General features: G+C 38.0%; 1 protein-coding gene across 5 annotated transcripts; it reads right to left on the minus strand.

Moving 5' to 3' along the window:
* Positions 1-213: 213 nt before the first annotated feature.
* On the minus strand, positions 214-11,646 carry hdr (hematopoietic death receptor). Of its 5 annotated transcripts, none has more exons than XM_041788312.1 (10): positions 11,093-11,453; positions 7,101-7,254; positions 6,806-6,934; positions 6,586-6,697; positions 6,357-6,448; positions 6,154-6,252; positions 4,010-4,050; positions 3,762-3,851; positions 1,802-1,838; positions 214-1,273 (listed from the first exon to the last, which is right to left on the minus strand). In XM_041788312.1, the coding sequence occupies exons 1-10, from the start codon at positions 11,114-11,116 to the stop codon at positions 981-983; spliced, it is 1,071 nt and encodes a 356-aa protein (XP_041644246.1). In that variant the 5' UTR covers positions 11,117-11,453; the 3' UTR covers positions 214-980. The 5 variants fall into 5 exon arrangements, with proteins under 5 accessions (XP_041644246.1, XP_041644244.1, XP_041644245.1 ...); XM_041788310.1 differs by having other exon boundaries at positions 3,600-3,851; XM_041788311.1 differs by having other exon boundaries at positions 3,600-3,851; positions 6,154-6,249; positions 11,093-11,452.
* Between the last annotated feature and the right edge of the window lie 4,755 nt (positions 11,647-16,401).

Genomic DNA, 16,401 nt, shown 5'->3' on the forward strand with positions numbered 1-16,401 from the left:
GTTTTTGACACTAAAATCCAATTTGCATAATAATGTGGAACACAGTGTATAAGTGCAGTGTGTACAAAAGCCCAATGCAGGCCCATTCACACTCAGATCAAAGTTACTGTGCATGAAAAGCCTTCAGAAAGCAAAACCATGATTTAGACATCAGTCATTCAAACAGGAATCATTAATTTAAATAAAAGCAACCACAAACATGTAAAAACTTCCTTTATCTTTGAATAAACCTTTATTCTATGTACAGCATGTTCCATTGATCAGTGCTCTCAATTCAGACATTCATTCTTGATGTTAAATATTTTTTGCTTCAATAAAACACATGAGAAATAATAGACTGATGAGCATCACAGCCACTATGTGAGCTAAAGACCTCAGCGCAGTAATCTTGTTTTGCATAAAGCAGCCTGAGTGCATGAAGAATCCAGTATTACCCAACTAAAACAGAGGAACTGGATTCAAGCTTTCATTTAAGAATAATAACTAAAAGAAGCCTGAGTTTTCCCATCAGAGCTCTCAAAGTGCAAAAAAAAAGTTTCTACCAATAAAAGCACCTGATTTAGTGAAGTATGCTCTTGGTAAGAATACTGTTTTTTTCTTAATGAGTGAACCCCGGTCTGCGGCCTTGTGTGCACCACAGGGTCCTGAAGAGAGCAGATGTTTTGTTGGAGGTACCATATATCCGATCACACAAGGCATTCTTCAGACTTTAGTGGGCACGCTCTCTCACTTCTGACAAACTTGTCAGAAGTGAATTCAACAAGTCCTGGCGAAAACAAGCTTGAGCCATAAAAGGCCTGCAACCACGAGCGACACCCATGAAACTAAAACGCTCATGACTCTCCGTTTTAAGAACCTGACCCACCCCGTCTTTCTTAGTGACCTTGTTCAGTGCTTCTTCAGTATTTCATTTTGAATACTTTAATCAACAAGGACCTAAATAGTAGAAGACATCTCCTGAGTAAACAAACCAACTCCCATTAATCCTCAGAGAGGCAATAATGACCATTGGCAATGGCATTGTCTTTGATAGTCTCAGCTGTTCGCCTCTGATTTAAATCAAGTAAAGCTTTCAGCAGGTGATTTAAGCTGCCCTCTTTGCCTTCTTTCTCCACCCAAATATTCAGCAGTTCGTGGATCTTGTCCTCATAGTGAAGGTGCTCTTTGCTTTTCACCACATTGTCTGAAATCCCAAGCTGACGGAAGAATCTCTTGTGGTAATCAACGTCTATTTCTTCAAAATATTCGAAGCATTTCCTCAAAGATTCTTCACCTGCAAACAAAGATGATAGCCTGTATTTAATGACTCAGAGCTCAGGTGTGTCGTTCTTAAGTTAAACATTAGAGAAACTAAAGTTGAATATTTACTGGTTCTGAGGGAGTTTCTCTGAGTCACGTTCAACTATGAAGGTTCAAACATTTTACAGAATTAAAGGTGCAGTGTGTAATATTTGGCCTAGTAGCATTTAGCTGAACAAACTTGGTAAAATAGAGTGAAACATTTCTAAGACGATCTATCTAAATAAGTGTTTAGTCATCTAAATTCAAAAATAGCTATTTTGAAAAAAACAACTCAGAATTAAACCTTCAATTCATACATAGGGAAGGTCCCCTCCATGGATGCCAATATCTTGGATTTTTACATGTTTCCATGGTAACAGAGGAATTCACATTACAGATACACATTAAATTCAACTGGTTGCCACGGTTTCCAGCAGAGAAATGCAACCTAGAACCCACTTCTAGATGTTGATATTCAGTTTTACACATTGCACCTTTAATAAAAATAAGAGCTAGTTACCATTAACAGGAACAAGCTTGAGAAATTCTTCATCATCCTTATGAAAGAGAGCAAAAACAATAAAAGTTAAGAGATGTATGTTTACATTCTTTATAAGTCACTTGACATGACATCTGATAAAACAAGAGCAACCAACTGGATTCACTCAGATTTATCTGCAACAAAGAACATCTTAACCCTCAGACATCACTAGGGACATTTTTATCTATTTGGGCAAATTTGTCCTCTTTCTCTGCTCACCATTTTGGCGGTGTTAGTGCATATGGTCCAATTATTTGTAACAAAGTCTCTTTCTAGGCAAATTCTCAAATTCAAATTTAAATTGCTCAAATAGGTCAGGGGAACACTGTGAAACAAATTTGCTACCATGCAAAGTAGTGAATATCATTCATATCATTGCATCATGCAATGGCAATGAGATCAACAAATCTGAATGGGTGTCAATGGGACGTTTTTGTCAACAAGTGACTCGAAGGGGTAGTAAATTTTAAATCAGATGCTACACAAAAACTAATAATGCATTGAAGTCATTATTTTGGCTAATGTTTGACTTACCCAGGACTGATTTAAATAAAAATCCCTAACATTACTTATCTGGAAAATAATTAATGTTTTGTGTGTTTTTTTTAGAAAAAAATGTGACCACCCTAATCAAACTGGCATTTAAAGGGTTAAAATCCTGAAAATTGATTAATATTTGATTGCTCTGATCAGAACTGAAGTTGATCAAAAGATTTCACCAAAAAAAGTAGAAAAAAATATTAGTGTATACAGTTTTTATTGCTGTTTTTGGAAGTGGACATTTTTGTCCTTAATGACTTGAAAGGGTAGTAAATTTTAAAACAGATGCTACACAAAAACTTACAATGCACTAAAGTCAATATTTTGGCTAATGTTTGACATACCCAGGACGGATTAAAAAAAAAAAAAACACCACCCACACCCCCAACATTAGTTATCTGGAAAATTAATGTTTTGTGTATTTTTTTTTTAGAAAAGATATGACCAACCTGTAATCAAACTGGCATTTAAAGGGTTAAAATCCTGAAAATTGTTCAATATTTGATTGTTTTGATCAGAACTGAAGTTAATCAAAAGATCTGACCAAAAAAAGTAGAAAAACTTTTAAAGTATACTGTTTTTATTGCTGTTTTTGCAGTGGAAATTTTTGTCCTTAATGAATTGAAGGGGTAGTACATTTTAGAACAGATGCTACAAAAAACCTATCCAAGCTGGATTAAGAAATAATACCCCAGCCATCCAACATTTGGTTTGAGGAAGATAACATTGTTTTTTTTTTTTTTTTGTTCTTGTGTTTTTTTTCTTTTTGCTTTTTTTCATAAAAACAACACTGACTTTAAGTAATCAAACTGGCATTTAAAGGCTTAAAATCCTCAAAATGATTGAATGTTTGGTAGTTTTGAGCACAGCTGAAGTTGTTTAAGAGATTTATGCAAAAAAAAAGCAGAAAAAAACATTAATCTGTTTAGTTTTACAGTAGGTTTTTTGGAAGTGGACATTTTTGTCCTTAATGACTTTAAAGGTAGTAAATTAAAGTGATGCCTGAGGGTTAAAGTTTTATAAAAGGTGAAGCTCATCACATCTTCATTTAGAAAAAATAGGCATTTAAAATGAGAACAGGTGGTTGCTCTGTCCAACAGTTTTTACACTTAGAAAGCAGAAAAAACACTGTTAAGGCTTTAACTGGTGGCAAAGAAGAACGCAAAGCATAAATCCATAAAACTATTAAGCTGTACCGAAGACCAGAAGCAGGAGAGCAAGCAAGCACTGGTCTCACCCTCTGGTGTGACTGTGGAATCATGAAACCAGCTGGAGGGGGAGATGTGGAGCATGTAGAGGATGGCAGGCCTGTTAGACTGTGCTGGGAGTTACTGGCTGAGCTGCTGAGGCTTTCACACAACGTCTCATGCTCATCCATGGCAGAACCTTTGATTCTCACCAGGTGGCCAGGCAGGCCCAGACTTGAGCAGCTCAGCCTTTTGGTGGCGCCGTTCCTCCTTTCGTCGGTCTGACAGTTGTCGCTGTATTGCTGAGGGTGGAGGACAGACAATCAATAAATCTTTATGAGGGTAAATCTACGAATTCCATCTCCACTTTGTGTAGAAGTGAGACGAGTCCGTCTGTAGCTGGACTTTTTCTAATTATTTTTTGATCTCAGTAAAAAAAAAAAATCAATGGGTGACTTACTTGTACAGCTTTAAGCCCAACATGCTGACTTCTAAGAGATTCTGAAAAATAGAATTGAAGCAAAGGATTGCATAATTTTTTTAACAACAGCAATGACTTGAATTGATCTCATCTTAATCCATTGGTATCAACAGAAGTGTCATCTGCTTTTGTTGCATCATACCTGGCTGGTTTACCAGGACTGTCAGGCTAAGCAGGCTTTTGGTCCATGTGCGACCAAAAACAAAATACCATGGCCTAATTCCTCATCAGGCTTTAAAAAGTAAATCAAAACTGTATTAAAAATAATGTGTTGTATATTTTTCAAACTAATTTTTCCACTTTAATGTCTTTAGAAGAAAACCTATGAAAGATATTCATCATTCTGAGTTTTAGCTTAGGTACATTTACCCTTGAATTTCAAAAAAAGGCAATTAAAATGGACAGGGAGGGGGGAGGGGTAAGACACACTCCTTCATATAAACATTATTAGCTGCAACATCATACAGCTTATGCTGGGTTTACTGGATGTTGAATTTCAATACTCAGAATTTAAAAGACTAACTTGTGAAAGTCCCTGTAAAGCACAGGTGTCAAACTCAAGGCCGGGGGCCAAATCAGGCTCGCAACATGATGTCATATTTTTGTTATAACTGGCCCATCAGCATGAGGTCTGCAGATTTCCTCAAGTATAAAAATTTAAACTTATCGTTGATGATTTAAGATATCTTTTTAAAGCAATAAAATCTGAAAAAGGAGTAAAAATATTTAGATAAGAAGTAAGGAATGTGGGAAAAGAAATTTGTGTTTTATTTTCGTATTTTCAATTTCGCATCTCAGGACTCAAACTTGGAATTTGTCACGCTTTAAGCAATTCAACTCATAATTTTGACTCCTCATATAATATTTTGAGTTTTAAGATTCCTAACTTTAATTTTTAAGTCATATTTTAACCTTTATATCCAATTATTTTGTATTTTACCTCATATTTCAAATCTAAAGTTTGACTTCATAATCCAAAAGTTTGACCTTTAAGACTCACAATTTAAAATTTTGAATCATATTTTGACTTTAAATTTCATGATTACAAATTTTATTTCATAAAAAAGCAAGAAAAAAAATACAAAATGAATTGCATTTAAATGTATTCCAAACAAATTTATTTGAACTCCTACGAAAAAATAAATTTCATTTTTTATGAACATGGGCTTGAAATCCCGGTCTATAATGCTCTTTAATGAACCTCCCGCCACTAGAGACCGCTGTAGCTTCAGTCAATAGCCACAGCCTTCCTCTCTGACCCTTCACCGGAAATAAACAATGAGAGGGTCGGCGGTGGCTAAGCTGTTAGCGTAAAGTAGGAAAGCTGTGGTACGACAGTTTTCCAAAGTAGTAAATGGAAATAAAGTGGTATGTGGGCTGTCGAGGGTATGACTCACGTATGACTACTCACCCGAAGTGAAAAGAGGCCAAATATCAAAGCACGATATTAATCTGCAAAGAGGAGCGAAGGCGGGCGGCGCTAGTTTTCAATGCTAGCCACGCTGCAGAGACTATTATCAGGCTAACGTCACACCCACTCTTCTTTGTGTTCTCTCATCTCAGACTAGTTTTGACTATTCCAAATATAGATTTACGTTTAATCTACAAGGTAATTTTACCGCTAAGAACATCCTAACTGATACTAGCTCAGTTACACACAGACTGTCTCGTGTTAGACTGCGGTGCGTTCATGGTCTACCGCAAACTGTAGGATGGATTTAGATCAGTCACTTGGATCAGCGCTGTCAGTCAGATATCCGGTGTATTAATTACGTCAATATCGGACCTGATACCAATATTGTATCGGATCGGGCACATCTCTACTAGTGACTTTGGATCCATGCTAGTGCTGAGCTCATGATAATTATTATACCACATCTTTGTCAAGTGCCTTGAGATAACTGGTTATGAATTAGCGCTATATAAAAAAGATGGAATGGTTGATTGAAATGATTTGAATCTAAACTGATCAACAATACTACTAAATACCCATGTACATACATTTTTAGCTGAGAGTTTTCTGAGGGGTTTTGTAATTCTGATTTCAGTCAGGGAATAATATATCCACACCATTTTAGAAAAGTTAGTGCTTTATCTTTCTGTGATTTTCTGTTTATACTGACCTGTTGCTTTGCAACGTCTCCTCAGGAAAAGGGCGACAACAAGGGAGAGAACTCCAGCAGCAAGCAGTGAAAGTGAAATTATTATAGCTTCCTTTCCTGCTTTAAAAAAAAACACGTTAATGAGATTATACTTTTTTACAGCCAAGTTTGCCACACATTTTTGTCTTTCTGGTGTTGAAGCTTTAAATATATATATAAGGTACCTGAGGTGGACTCAGGACTGGGCCGGGTCTTTTTGCACACTGTGTTGGAGGTTGAAGTGCAGTTCCTCACTATTTCCTCATCCTTTTGACACCTAATTTTTGAGAGAAGTGAAATGCTTGTTATAAGCTACAGGAGTTAAATGACTGTGGTTGTGTCCATGAGAAAAGAAGGAACATAAAGATTTGATCTCATCCTTAACTTCAAATGAAGAAATTTGCTTGAACTCACCTTGAACACTTCTTGCAGGTCTCACATGCTTGATCTGGAGGACAAAATCCTCCTGATTTGCACTGACATTCAGTGTTTTGAGTCCGAGTGCAGGGCTTCACGATCTCCTCATCTGATGAAGCAACATGAAGAAGATCAATTTGTGCTCTAAATAATTTGAAAAGGTCAAATTCTGATTTTATTTAACAATACTGATATCAGTAGTGTAAAGCTGAATTACCAGAGCGACACTCAGTGCACCTAAAACACCGCCTCAGTGCGTTGGAGTGTTCAGTGTATGTTCCTTCATCACACTCCTCACACCCTCCCCTCCGCCCTTCTACTGTGCATGGAGACATCATACGGGTACCTTACAAACACACACACACATTGAATTCATTCAGCCGTCTACAAACTGTTTTCTTGGGGATTAATAAACCAAAATAACTCCATTCTGCTGCATTGCTGTGGTGAGGAGTTTGAGCTTGTGACAGAGCCAAGTCTCAGTAAATCTAGTTCGTCTCTATGCAGCTTACCAGCCGGACAGTTCAAACAGCAGATGCTGCCATGCAGGTATTCCTCGTAGATTTTGCAGTGCAAGTCTCTCCGTGTCCTCCTTATACTCAAGTCAAAGTCAGAGGTCTGAACATCCCCTAAGAGCGTGATAGGCCAAATCAGGACCATCAAAACCTGTGTGAGAAGACAGAGACGTTAATGCATCAAATGACTGATTTGTTGTCTTTGTTCGTTTTTATGGATTTGGACTAGTTGTTAGACAAAACAAGACTTTAAAAAAGTTGCTAAGAGTTGACCAATTCTAGTTTTTCAGGGCTGATATCGATAGTGATTATTCATAGTGCATGTGATGGATAACTGATATTTGGACTTGATATGCATTTATTATAACAAACCAAATATGTAGCAAAAGTAAAACGTCAGGTTAAAAAAATGATTCAGAGGAAGCTCTGTCAAACAGCACAGAGTAACACTGTAGCGGATAGCAGGAAGTGAAACCAGACATAAACATAAATAAATAAAATCATCACATCGATTCTTTTTAAAAAATTACTATATTGATTCATATAATCCAGAGATCGATCTTTAAATACAGGTGCATCTCAATGAATAAGAATATCATCAAAAAGTGGATTTATTTCAGTGATTCAATTCAAAAAGTGAAACTCAGATATATTACACACAGATATATTTCAAGTGTTTATCTTAATGTTGATGATTATGGCTTACAGTTATTATAAACACAAAACTCAGTATCTTAGAAAATTAGAATATAATCTAATATAATTTAAATGATCTAATTTCAATTATTTTACACAAAATTGCGATTGTGATTTAATACGCGATTATTTCTTAAGTTCCTCATCTCACGTATTTTCCAACAAAAACAAACAATTATTCATTCAAAACTATAAACAAAACAATATAAGATTAAACTAGGGCTGAACATTTTGAAAAAAATATCTAATTGTGATGATTTTGACTCATTTTGCAAATTGGATATGAACTGCTGTAATACAGGGAATGATAATTTCTTTTTTTATTCCCATATATAACAAGAAAAACATACAAAAATAAAGAATATTTTTTGGTACATTTTTCTAAAAAATGCCACTAGAATGATTGCTTGTTATGTAATGCATAGCGTCTATGCCGAAAATAAAGTTTTAAACTGGTATTTTGACACAAATTTCAAGTTAAAAAAATATTGCACCTGTTGCGATTTACAAATTGCAGCAGGCCATATTGCGATTTAATCTAATTTGTGATTAACTGCCCAGCCCTAGTCAAAACCAACAAAAAAGATTTTTAACGAAGAAAAAATTGACAAATTAAAAGTAAGAATATGTGGAAAAGTCAATATTTGGTCTGGGCTCCTTTTTCATTAATTGTTGCAGCAATGCAGCGGGGCATGGAGGCGATCAGCCTGTGGCACTGCTGAGGTGTTATGAAGCCCAGGTAGCTCTGATTGTGGCCTTCAGCTCTTCTGAGCTGTTGGGTCTGGTCTGGTAGATTTTCTAGGGGTTCAGGTCAGGCCAGTTTGCTGTCCAGTCAAGCACATAAAAGGAAAATGAAACCAGCATCTCCTTAAAACTGCTCAGCAGAGGGAAGCGTGGAGTGCTCTAAAACTTTTTACTTTTCAAAACTTTTTAGCTCTAAAACCTTTGACCTGATAAAACACAGTGGACCAACACCAGCAGATGCCATGGTCACCAAACCACCACTGACTGTGGAAACTTTACACTGGACTTCAAGCTGCTTGGATTCTGATCCTCTTCTCTCCTCCTCCAGACTCTGGGGCCTTGATTTCTAAACGAAATGCAAATGTACTTTCATCTGAAAAGAGGACTTTGGACCACCAACGGTCCAGTCCTTTTTGTCTTTAGCCCAGGTAAGAAGCTTCTGGCATTGTCGTTGGTTCGAGAGTGGACCCCAATACACATTTTTCCAAGAGGGGAAATTAGAGTAGGAGGTAGTGGGGCTGGGTTTAAATTTGTGCGATATAAAGAAAAACCACTGGGTAGTTATAAAAGTTTAGGTTTTCTATGTTGGAGTAATTTGTAAAAACATTGTGATGTTACATTACAAACGCTGTTAGATGTTGTTTTGATATATTTGAAAGTGTTAGAGAAATAAATATCTAAAATTCAGAAGTTTTGAGGTTATATAACATTTATTATTGCATATTATCCACACACAAAAGTACCAAAAATGGGTACTGTTGTGTACCGGTACCAGTTCACAGATACCAGGAATTGGTACCGTACCAGTTCAAATGTGAAGGGTACCCATCCCTGATCAGGTAGTCTTTCAACTACTACACCTTAACATCAGAAATGACTAAAACAGTCAGCGACATCTTTCTCTCAATGCCATTAAAAATGCATAACCACAGAGATTGTTCATTTTATAAAATACTGGGTGGGAAAAGGTGCTCTATAAATTGAACACTAATAATAAAATTCTATTGGATTATATTAAATTACAAATATTAAAGAGAAAATTACAATGAAGGATTTTAAAAATAGTATAATGGAATTTTTTGACCCTTTTTGTCGAAATACCAGACAGCAAAAAAGCTGAGCCCCTGAGCTGTATGAAGAATAAATAAGGGGGACTGTTGGGTGGCACATTTCTCAGTCTTTGTGTGGTGTTATTTATAAGATAAATCTTCTACTTATCCTATTTCAAAACAAACCAGCTATAATCATCTTAGCTAGAAATTAATACGTTTTCATATACAAAAATGTTTTACAAAATGATGCGAAATGAGATTATTGTGGATTTATGCGAAACAGCCCCATAGGGTTAACCGGCACATGTTATAGGGTTGGTTGGTATCATAGTTAAATATCAGTTATGAGAAAAAGGAACTAATAGAAACTATTTCTAAATCTACTTATTAAAAAAAAGCATGAAAACACAAACATTCATTATATCTGCATATTTTTAAACTCAAACCATTTTAGGAAATTAATCTGAAAGTCTAATTCAAGGGTGTCAAACTCATTCACAGAAGAGCCAATATAAGTGATTATTTCTTGAGTTCCTCATCCCATGCATTTTTCAACAAAAATAAGCAATAATTCATTCTATACTATAACCCACACAATTTAATATAAGGCTAAACTAGGGCAGAACAATTTTCAAAATGTATCATATTGTGGTGATTTTTAACTCATTTTGCACATTTGATATGAACTGTTGTATCAAAGGGAATGCAAATTTGTTTATAATTCTCATATTTAATAAGAAAAACATACAAAAATGAATAGGATTATAGTACACTATTATTAAAATATGGTGCTAGTATAATTGCATGATGTGTAATACATAACATCTCTGCAGCAAAAAGAAAAAAAAAAGTTTTAAACTGGTATTTTGACACAAATTTCAGGTCAAAGAAATATTGCACCTTCTGCGATTTGAAAATTGCAGCATGCCATATTGCAATTTAATCTAATTTGCAATTAATTGCCCAGCCCTAGAATCAACCCCTAAATTCTGAGTCCTTCAAATCACCAGAAAATTAATGTGTGCCAACCAACCCCGGTCTCCCCTACTGAGAGTTCATAACAACGTTTCCCTGAGGATTATTGATTTAAGAGTCTACTTATGTCTTTTCCTGAAAGATTATTCATTTTGTCCCAACCTGTGGGACGACAAAGAGGGCCTTGATTTAGTTATTTCAGCATAATTCAGTTAATTCAGCAGCAAGCTGGAAGCTACCTGAACCTAGCTGATCGACGTGAGCTTTGAAAAAGTGTCCGAATGAATGAGGAAGCCTGTTTTTGACACACCTGGGCTCAGACAGAGTAACACCTGAGAGAGTTTAAAATTAAGATTCTGAGAAGGGTTTGTTGTCTACACTAACTACGGACAATAAGAAAAGTCTGCACCACCATTTGCGCACTATTACCTACTTTTATAAATGTTTTTGGGACCGAGACAACAGTCTTTCAACAGGCCTCAAACAAGTCGTCAACTCTCGAACAACTGTGGAGAAACTTACCGCATACTTCAGGAACTTGGTCATGCTTCCGTAGAAAAGTCCAAATCCAGGGTTTTCATTCTAAACACCAGAGCTCGGTTTCTCAACAGTAACGCGCGTGTACAGGGTCGGTGTGTCCCCCCCTGCTCCAACGCTACAGCAGGTGTGACGTCAACAAGGAAATAGGTCGTGTTTTAACGGGCGGGAGTGCCGTCGACGGTCCACCCTTAAGGTGTATCTGAGGTCTGCTGTTGAGTACAAGTATGCGTCGCTCACGTGAGTCATTGCCCTGGCTTGCAGAGGCAAAGAAGAGGACCAGGGTAGGGCAGGGCAGCAGAGGTGTTGGGTAATACCTAAGGAGGCCTGCACGTAGTGTGGGTAGGGATGGGCGACACCAACGTTTTAAAATTCAATACAATTTGGTGCCCCGCCCTGTTCAGTAACTTTAATGGAATAATGTAGATAAAAATAAACACACAACTCTAACCCCTGTGCCCTCCTCAGGCATTTTTCTCAACTTTTTTTTTTTTTAATTTGTGATCATTTTGACAATTTTACAGCTTGTGGCATGAACTTTTACAGGAACTTTTCTATCTTGTTAAATCTTTGAAATCCAACATGTTTTACTCTTACATGTCATTTATACTTTGTTGATGCATTTTGTAGCCTCTGGACACCTTTGAGGCAAAAATGTACACGTACAAAAAACTGCCATTAAATCACCATTCATCAATATTTTTTCTACTTTTTTCCCATAAATACTACCAAACATTCAATAATAGTTTTGAGCAAGTCTGAAGTTGTTAAAGAGATTTATGAAAAAAAAAGTAGAAAAATATTGATGTATGGGGATTTCATAGGAGTTTTTCTGTGCGTGTACATTTTTGCCTCGAAGGTGTCCAGAGGGTAGTAAATTTGAGGAGGGCACAAGGGTTCAACTGAAATAAGCTGTTCATCAGCTGATCAAAAGTTTAAGACCACAGCCTTTAAAAGCCAAAATCTGCATAAAAATGTGGATTTTCTGTCAGGTATTCACGCTGCCATGACCTCCTGATAGCGAAGGCGAAAAAGCTTCCTGTCTTTGAACGTGGTCGGATTGTTGAGCAGCATAAGCAAGGCCTCTCGCAACGCGCCATCGCTGCTGAGGTTGGACGCAGTAAGAAAGTTATTTTGAATTTCTTCAAAGATCCTGAGGGCTATGGAACAAAAAAGTCCAAGTGGTAGACCCCAAAAAATTTCACCGGCGTGAGCCGGAGGATCTGTTTGGCTGTCCGTCAAGGCTCTGGATGATCCCTGACCCAAATTAAGGCCGTTACTGGTGCCGACTGCAGCCCAATAACCATCAGACGGCATCTGCGAGGGTGGGGCTTCAAAAACGAAAAATGTCTGTAAAAGCCTCATCTCCTTCAACACCATGAAATCGCCCATTTGGACTTTGCAAGGGAGCACCAACAACATGGGACACTGAAAGGTGGAAGAAAGTTTTATTCTCTGATGAGAAAAATGTCACCTTGACGGTCCTGATGGTTTCCAGCGTTACTGGCATGACAAGGAGATCCCACTTGAGATGTTTTCTTCATGGCACAGTGGAGGGGGCGCCATCATGATCTGGGCGGCTTTTTCCTTCAATGGAGCAGTGGAGCTTCAGGTTGTGCAGGGGCGTCAAACGGCAGCTGGCAATGTGAGATGTTGCAGCGGCATCCCTCATGACTGAGGGCCCTCGTCTGTGTGCTAATGACTGGGTTTTTCAACAGGACAACGCTGCGGTTCACAATGGCCGCCTGACAAAGGACTTCTTCCAGGAGAATAACCTCACTCTTTTCAACTCAAAATTGACTTGCATCTGCAAACAGGACTTTGGTCCACTGAGCGTCCAAGAACTTGACACTTTTAGTCGAATTCCTGGACCAGTCTGTGTTTCTGACTCCTGATCTTCTGACCCCAGCCTAAGTCCACTCCGCGTGGAGCTCTCTGATTGGTGTAACAGTCTTCTGGAGGCTGAGCTCATCCCTGTTGCTTGTGCTCCTTTTCTTACTTTTCCCTTCCAGTCAACTTTCCACGACTCTGCTTTGATACAGCCTCTGAGAATAGTCTGCCCGTTCAGCAGTGACCTTCTGTGGCTTACCTCCTTGTGAAGGGTGTCAGTGATAATCTTCTGGACTTTTGTCAAGTCAGCAGTCTTCTCCATGATCATGGTTGTGTGTACTGAACCAGAGTGAGAGACTGAAGGCTCATGAAACCTTTGCAATTTGGATTTTTCCAAAATAATCAGATAGTTTGAGGTAGTGGATTTTTGATGTTTGTGAGCTATAAGCTGTAATTTAAAACAAAAATAAGTCTAGAAATATTTAGATTTCTATAAGATACATGCAGAATATATGGAAGTTTAACTTGGTTAAGTGAATCACATGAACTTTTTCATGATAGTATAATTTCTTGAGATGCACCTGTATAGAGATTCAGCTACTCCAACACCTAAACCTCCTTTAAAAGTTGATTTAATTTTGATCTGACTCATTGAATTGAAGTTTTTTGCTCTAGTAGTTTACACTAACACTTTATAACACTAACTAAAAAGTTCCTTCCTACCACAATTAGCCTAGTGTTGCTCTGAAAAAGGGAATACGTCCTCTATTGTTACACGTTTTACATCACTTTATAATTAACTGAATGGGAACAGAAAAAGGGCCTTTTTAGAGCTAAAGTAAGTGTTGTAACTGGCTCCTCTCCCCCTGCTGATAGGTATAATACCATAAAATGACACTAGCCTCATTCTCCAGTGTTCTGCAGTTAAACCTGATCGAATTATTCGTTGTCTGCAGCTCACAGATATGCAGCCTGACAGGAAAGAATGACTACAACAGCACATCCTGGAGCGGGCTGTGTTCGGTTAGTCGTGATGTTGAAGTTTCAGTCTCTTTCTTCTGATATTAAGCAAACATGGAGCGGTCGTAAGCATGGTGTCAGAGTTTTGATGGCAAAAGCCACCTGATGTGCTGAACAAACTGTCAAGACTGGATTCAGGTTGCACTGCAAGTCGCCTTTTAGTCAGTCGTTCAAACTGTATTTGAAAAGTCAGTGCACAGTTTACCCCTGCCCCCGGTATTCCTGCAGGGTGCATGTTTTTAATGATAACGCCCAGTGGTTAAAATGTCTGAGACAGTTTTTCCAAGATAAGAAATGCATTTTGAAAGCAGATGAACAGCACTTCCTCTGCTCTTAAGTTAATATATTGTAAATATTACTCTTGTATAATGCTCAGTGCAGTCTGAAAAGGAGGTTTCAACTAAAAGACTGAATGGAGCTTAACCAACAGTTATGTATATCAAAGTGAGAAGCACCAAACTAGGATTTAATGGTACTTTAAGGCAGGGGTTCTCAACCTTTGCAGCCTGTGACCCCCAAAATAAAGCTGCCAGAGACCGGGGACCCCCACTGTATCTGAAGGAGGTTGAACACAGCCATGACCATTCTTGAATAGTCAGATAAGGCCGCACATGAGGGGAGAAAATGGGAGCGCTTTCTGGGGCCCAGCCAAACTGGGGGCCAGCAAAATCATGGCCTATTGCAAAGTTAAGCTGTGGTATTTTATATTTAACCTGAATAATAACCACTCTTATCAAAGGAGCAAATTTTAATTCATTTGTGTACTAAGTAGCCCTCTTAAAATGCTTCTGTTAAAAACAGAATTAAAATCTGTTAAAAATAGCTGAAATTGGTTAATAACGGCAAAAATATGATGGGAAAATGGTGAAATTAGATGTTAAAAGTTGCAAAAATGGCTTAGAAATGCCAAAAATTACCAAAAAATGGCAAAAATGGGCATGTTAAGTGGTAAAAGGAGATTCGAAAGTGGCTGAAATGGTGTGAAAATGGGCAAAAACTCAAAACGTCATGGTCAAATCGGCCCGTTGACATTCAGAAGAAGTGAAAGTGCATTTCTTCATCCAGATCCCTCAGTGGGTGATCCAGTGTGGTAAATTCACCCGTTCTCACCCTTGACTCGTTTAGTGGTCGTACAGACCGCCTCCATAAACGTCTTTCCTGTTACCTGCGCTTTAACATTTGCAACAAAGAATTTGTTCGTCGACCGGAAGATAAACAAGAATTTGGATGTGACCCCTCTAAAACCACACACACACACACACACACAGACACACACCCCCCTAGTGGCATGGCGCTGAATTGCAGAGTGGCACATTCCCTCCACGCAGAACTTCAAATGGACGCCGTCGATACGACGCCGAAGCATAAATCAGGCTTAAGGGTGCACTAGGAGGCAATAGAAGAACTCTTTAAACAGGGACAAATGTTTACGATAGACATAGAGGGTCTCCAAAGGCATCTGAAACTATTTTAATCTATAATGTCTGAGTAATTGTTTTGGATTACATTTAGATTTCCTAGATGACTTTCAACTACAAACACATGAGAGCATGTTATGTGATCAGTCTTAATCTGGAGGATCAACTGTTCCATCCCAGCCTCGATATGTTGGCTCAACATTTCCTTTTAGAAGTTATTTCAAATCCACACTGTCTGCTGTGCTGGTTTATAGTCATAGTCAGGAAGACGAGATCAGAATGTACGCAGCAGTTTAAGAACTAATATATGTTATAAAGGAAAGGTTTTCAACAAGCAGTAGGTCTTTTAGTTGTACATTATTTAAAAAGCCATGACCCAGACCCAGTTTAGCTGCTGACTGCTTGAGGTTTCTTTTATAAATCTTCACATATTCTTCTTTCGTCATGATTCCTTCTACTTCTACCAGATTCCCAGTTCCAGAAGCATCCCTACAGCTTAATCCTCCCACCGCCGTGTTTCACTGTGGGGACGGTGTTCTTTGGGTCATCCCTTCTTTCTCTAAAGCTGATCCATGTCTCAAAGAGCTCTAGTTTGGTCTCATCTGACTAAAGTACATGCTTCTAGTATCAGAATCTTTCTCCAGGTTGTCTTTAGCGGACTTCAGTCTGGCTTGAAGGGATCTCTTCTGCAGACTTTTTCTTGGTCCATTCCTGTGCAGACTCTAGTGATGGTCTTCTTTGAGACTACCATTCCTGATTTGGCTAAGTCCTTCATCTTGGGGTTGTTCTGGGATCTTTAGACACATCTCTCACTAGTTTTCTTTCCAGACTCCTTGAAATCTTTTTCTTCCTACCTCTGCCAGACTTGGTCTGGACTCTGTTGCTCTCTTTGTTTTATGATCCTTCTTGCTCCAGTTCTTGACTCTTGGATGCTGTGATAACTTTGTATACTCTCTCCTCCCTTTGGAGCATCAATTATTATACTGTGTGTAAATTAGAAGATACCCTCAGTTGAAACTGTTTGAG

The sequence above is a fragment of the Cheilinus undulatus genome, linkage group 5 (genome assembly GCF_018320785.1).
Source record: "Cheilinus undulatus linkage group 5, ASM1832078v1, whole genome shotgun sequence".
Classification (NCBI taxonomy): domain Eukaryota; kingdom Metazoa; phylum Chordata; class Actinopteri; order Labriformes; family Labridae; genus Cheilinus; species Cheilinus undulatus.

Bases quoted from the DNA above. Each gene is read 5' to 3' on its own strand.
- hdr (XM_041788310.1), bottom strand. From the start codon at position 11,116: ATGACCAAGTTCCTGAAGTATGCG. The intron at 6,698-6,805 runs GTAATTCAGCTT...TTGCTTCATCAG, and splicing joins GTGCACTGAGTGTCGCTCTG to ATGAGGAGATCGTGAAGCCC. The intron at 4,051-6,153 runs GTCAGTATAAAC...TCTATTTTTCAG, and splicing joins GAGACGTTGCAAAGCAACAG to AATCTCTTAGAAGTCAGCAT.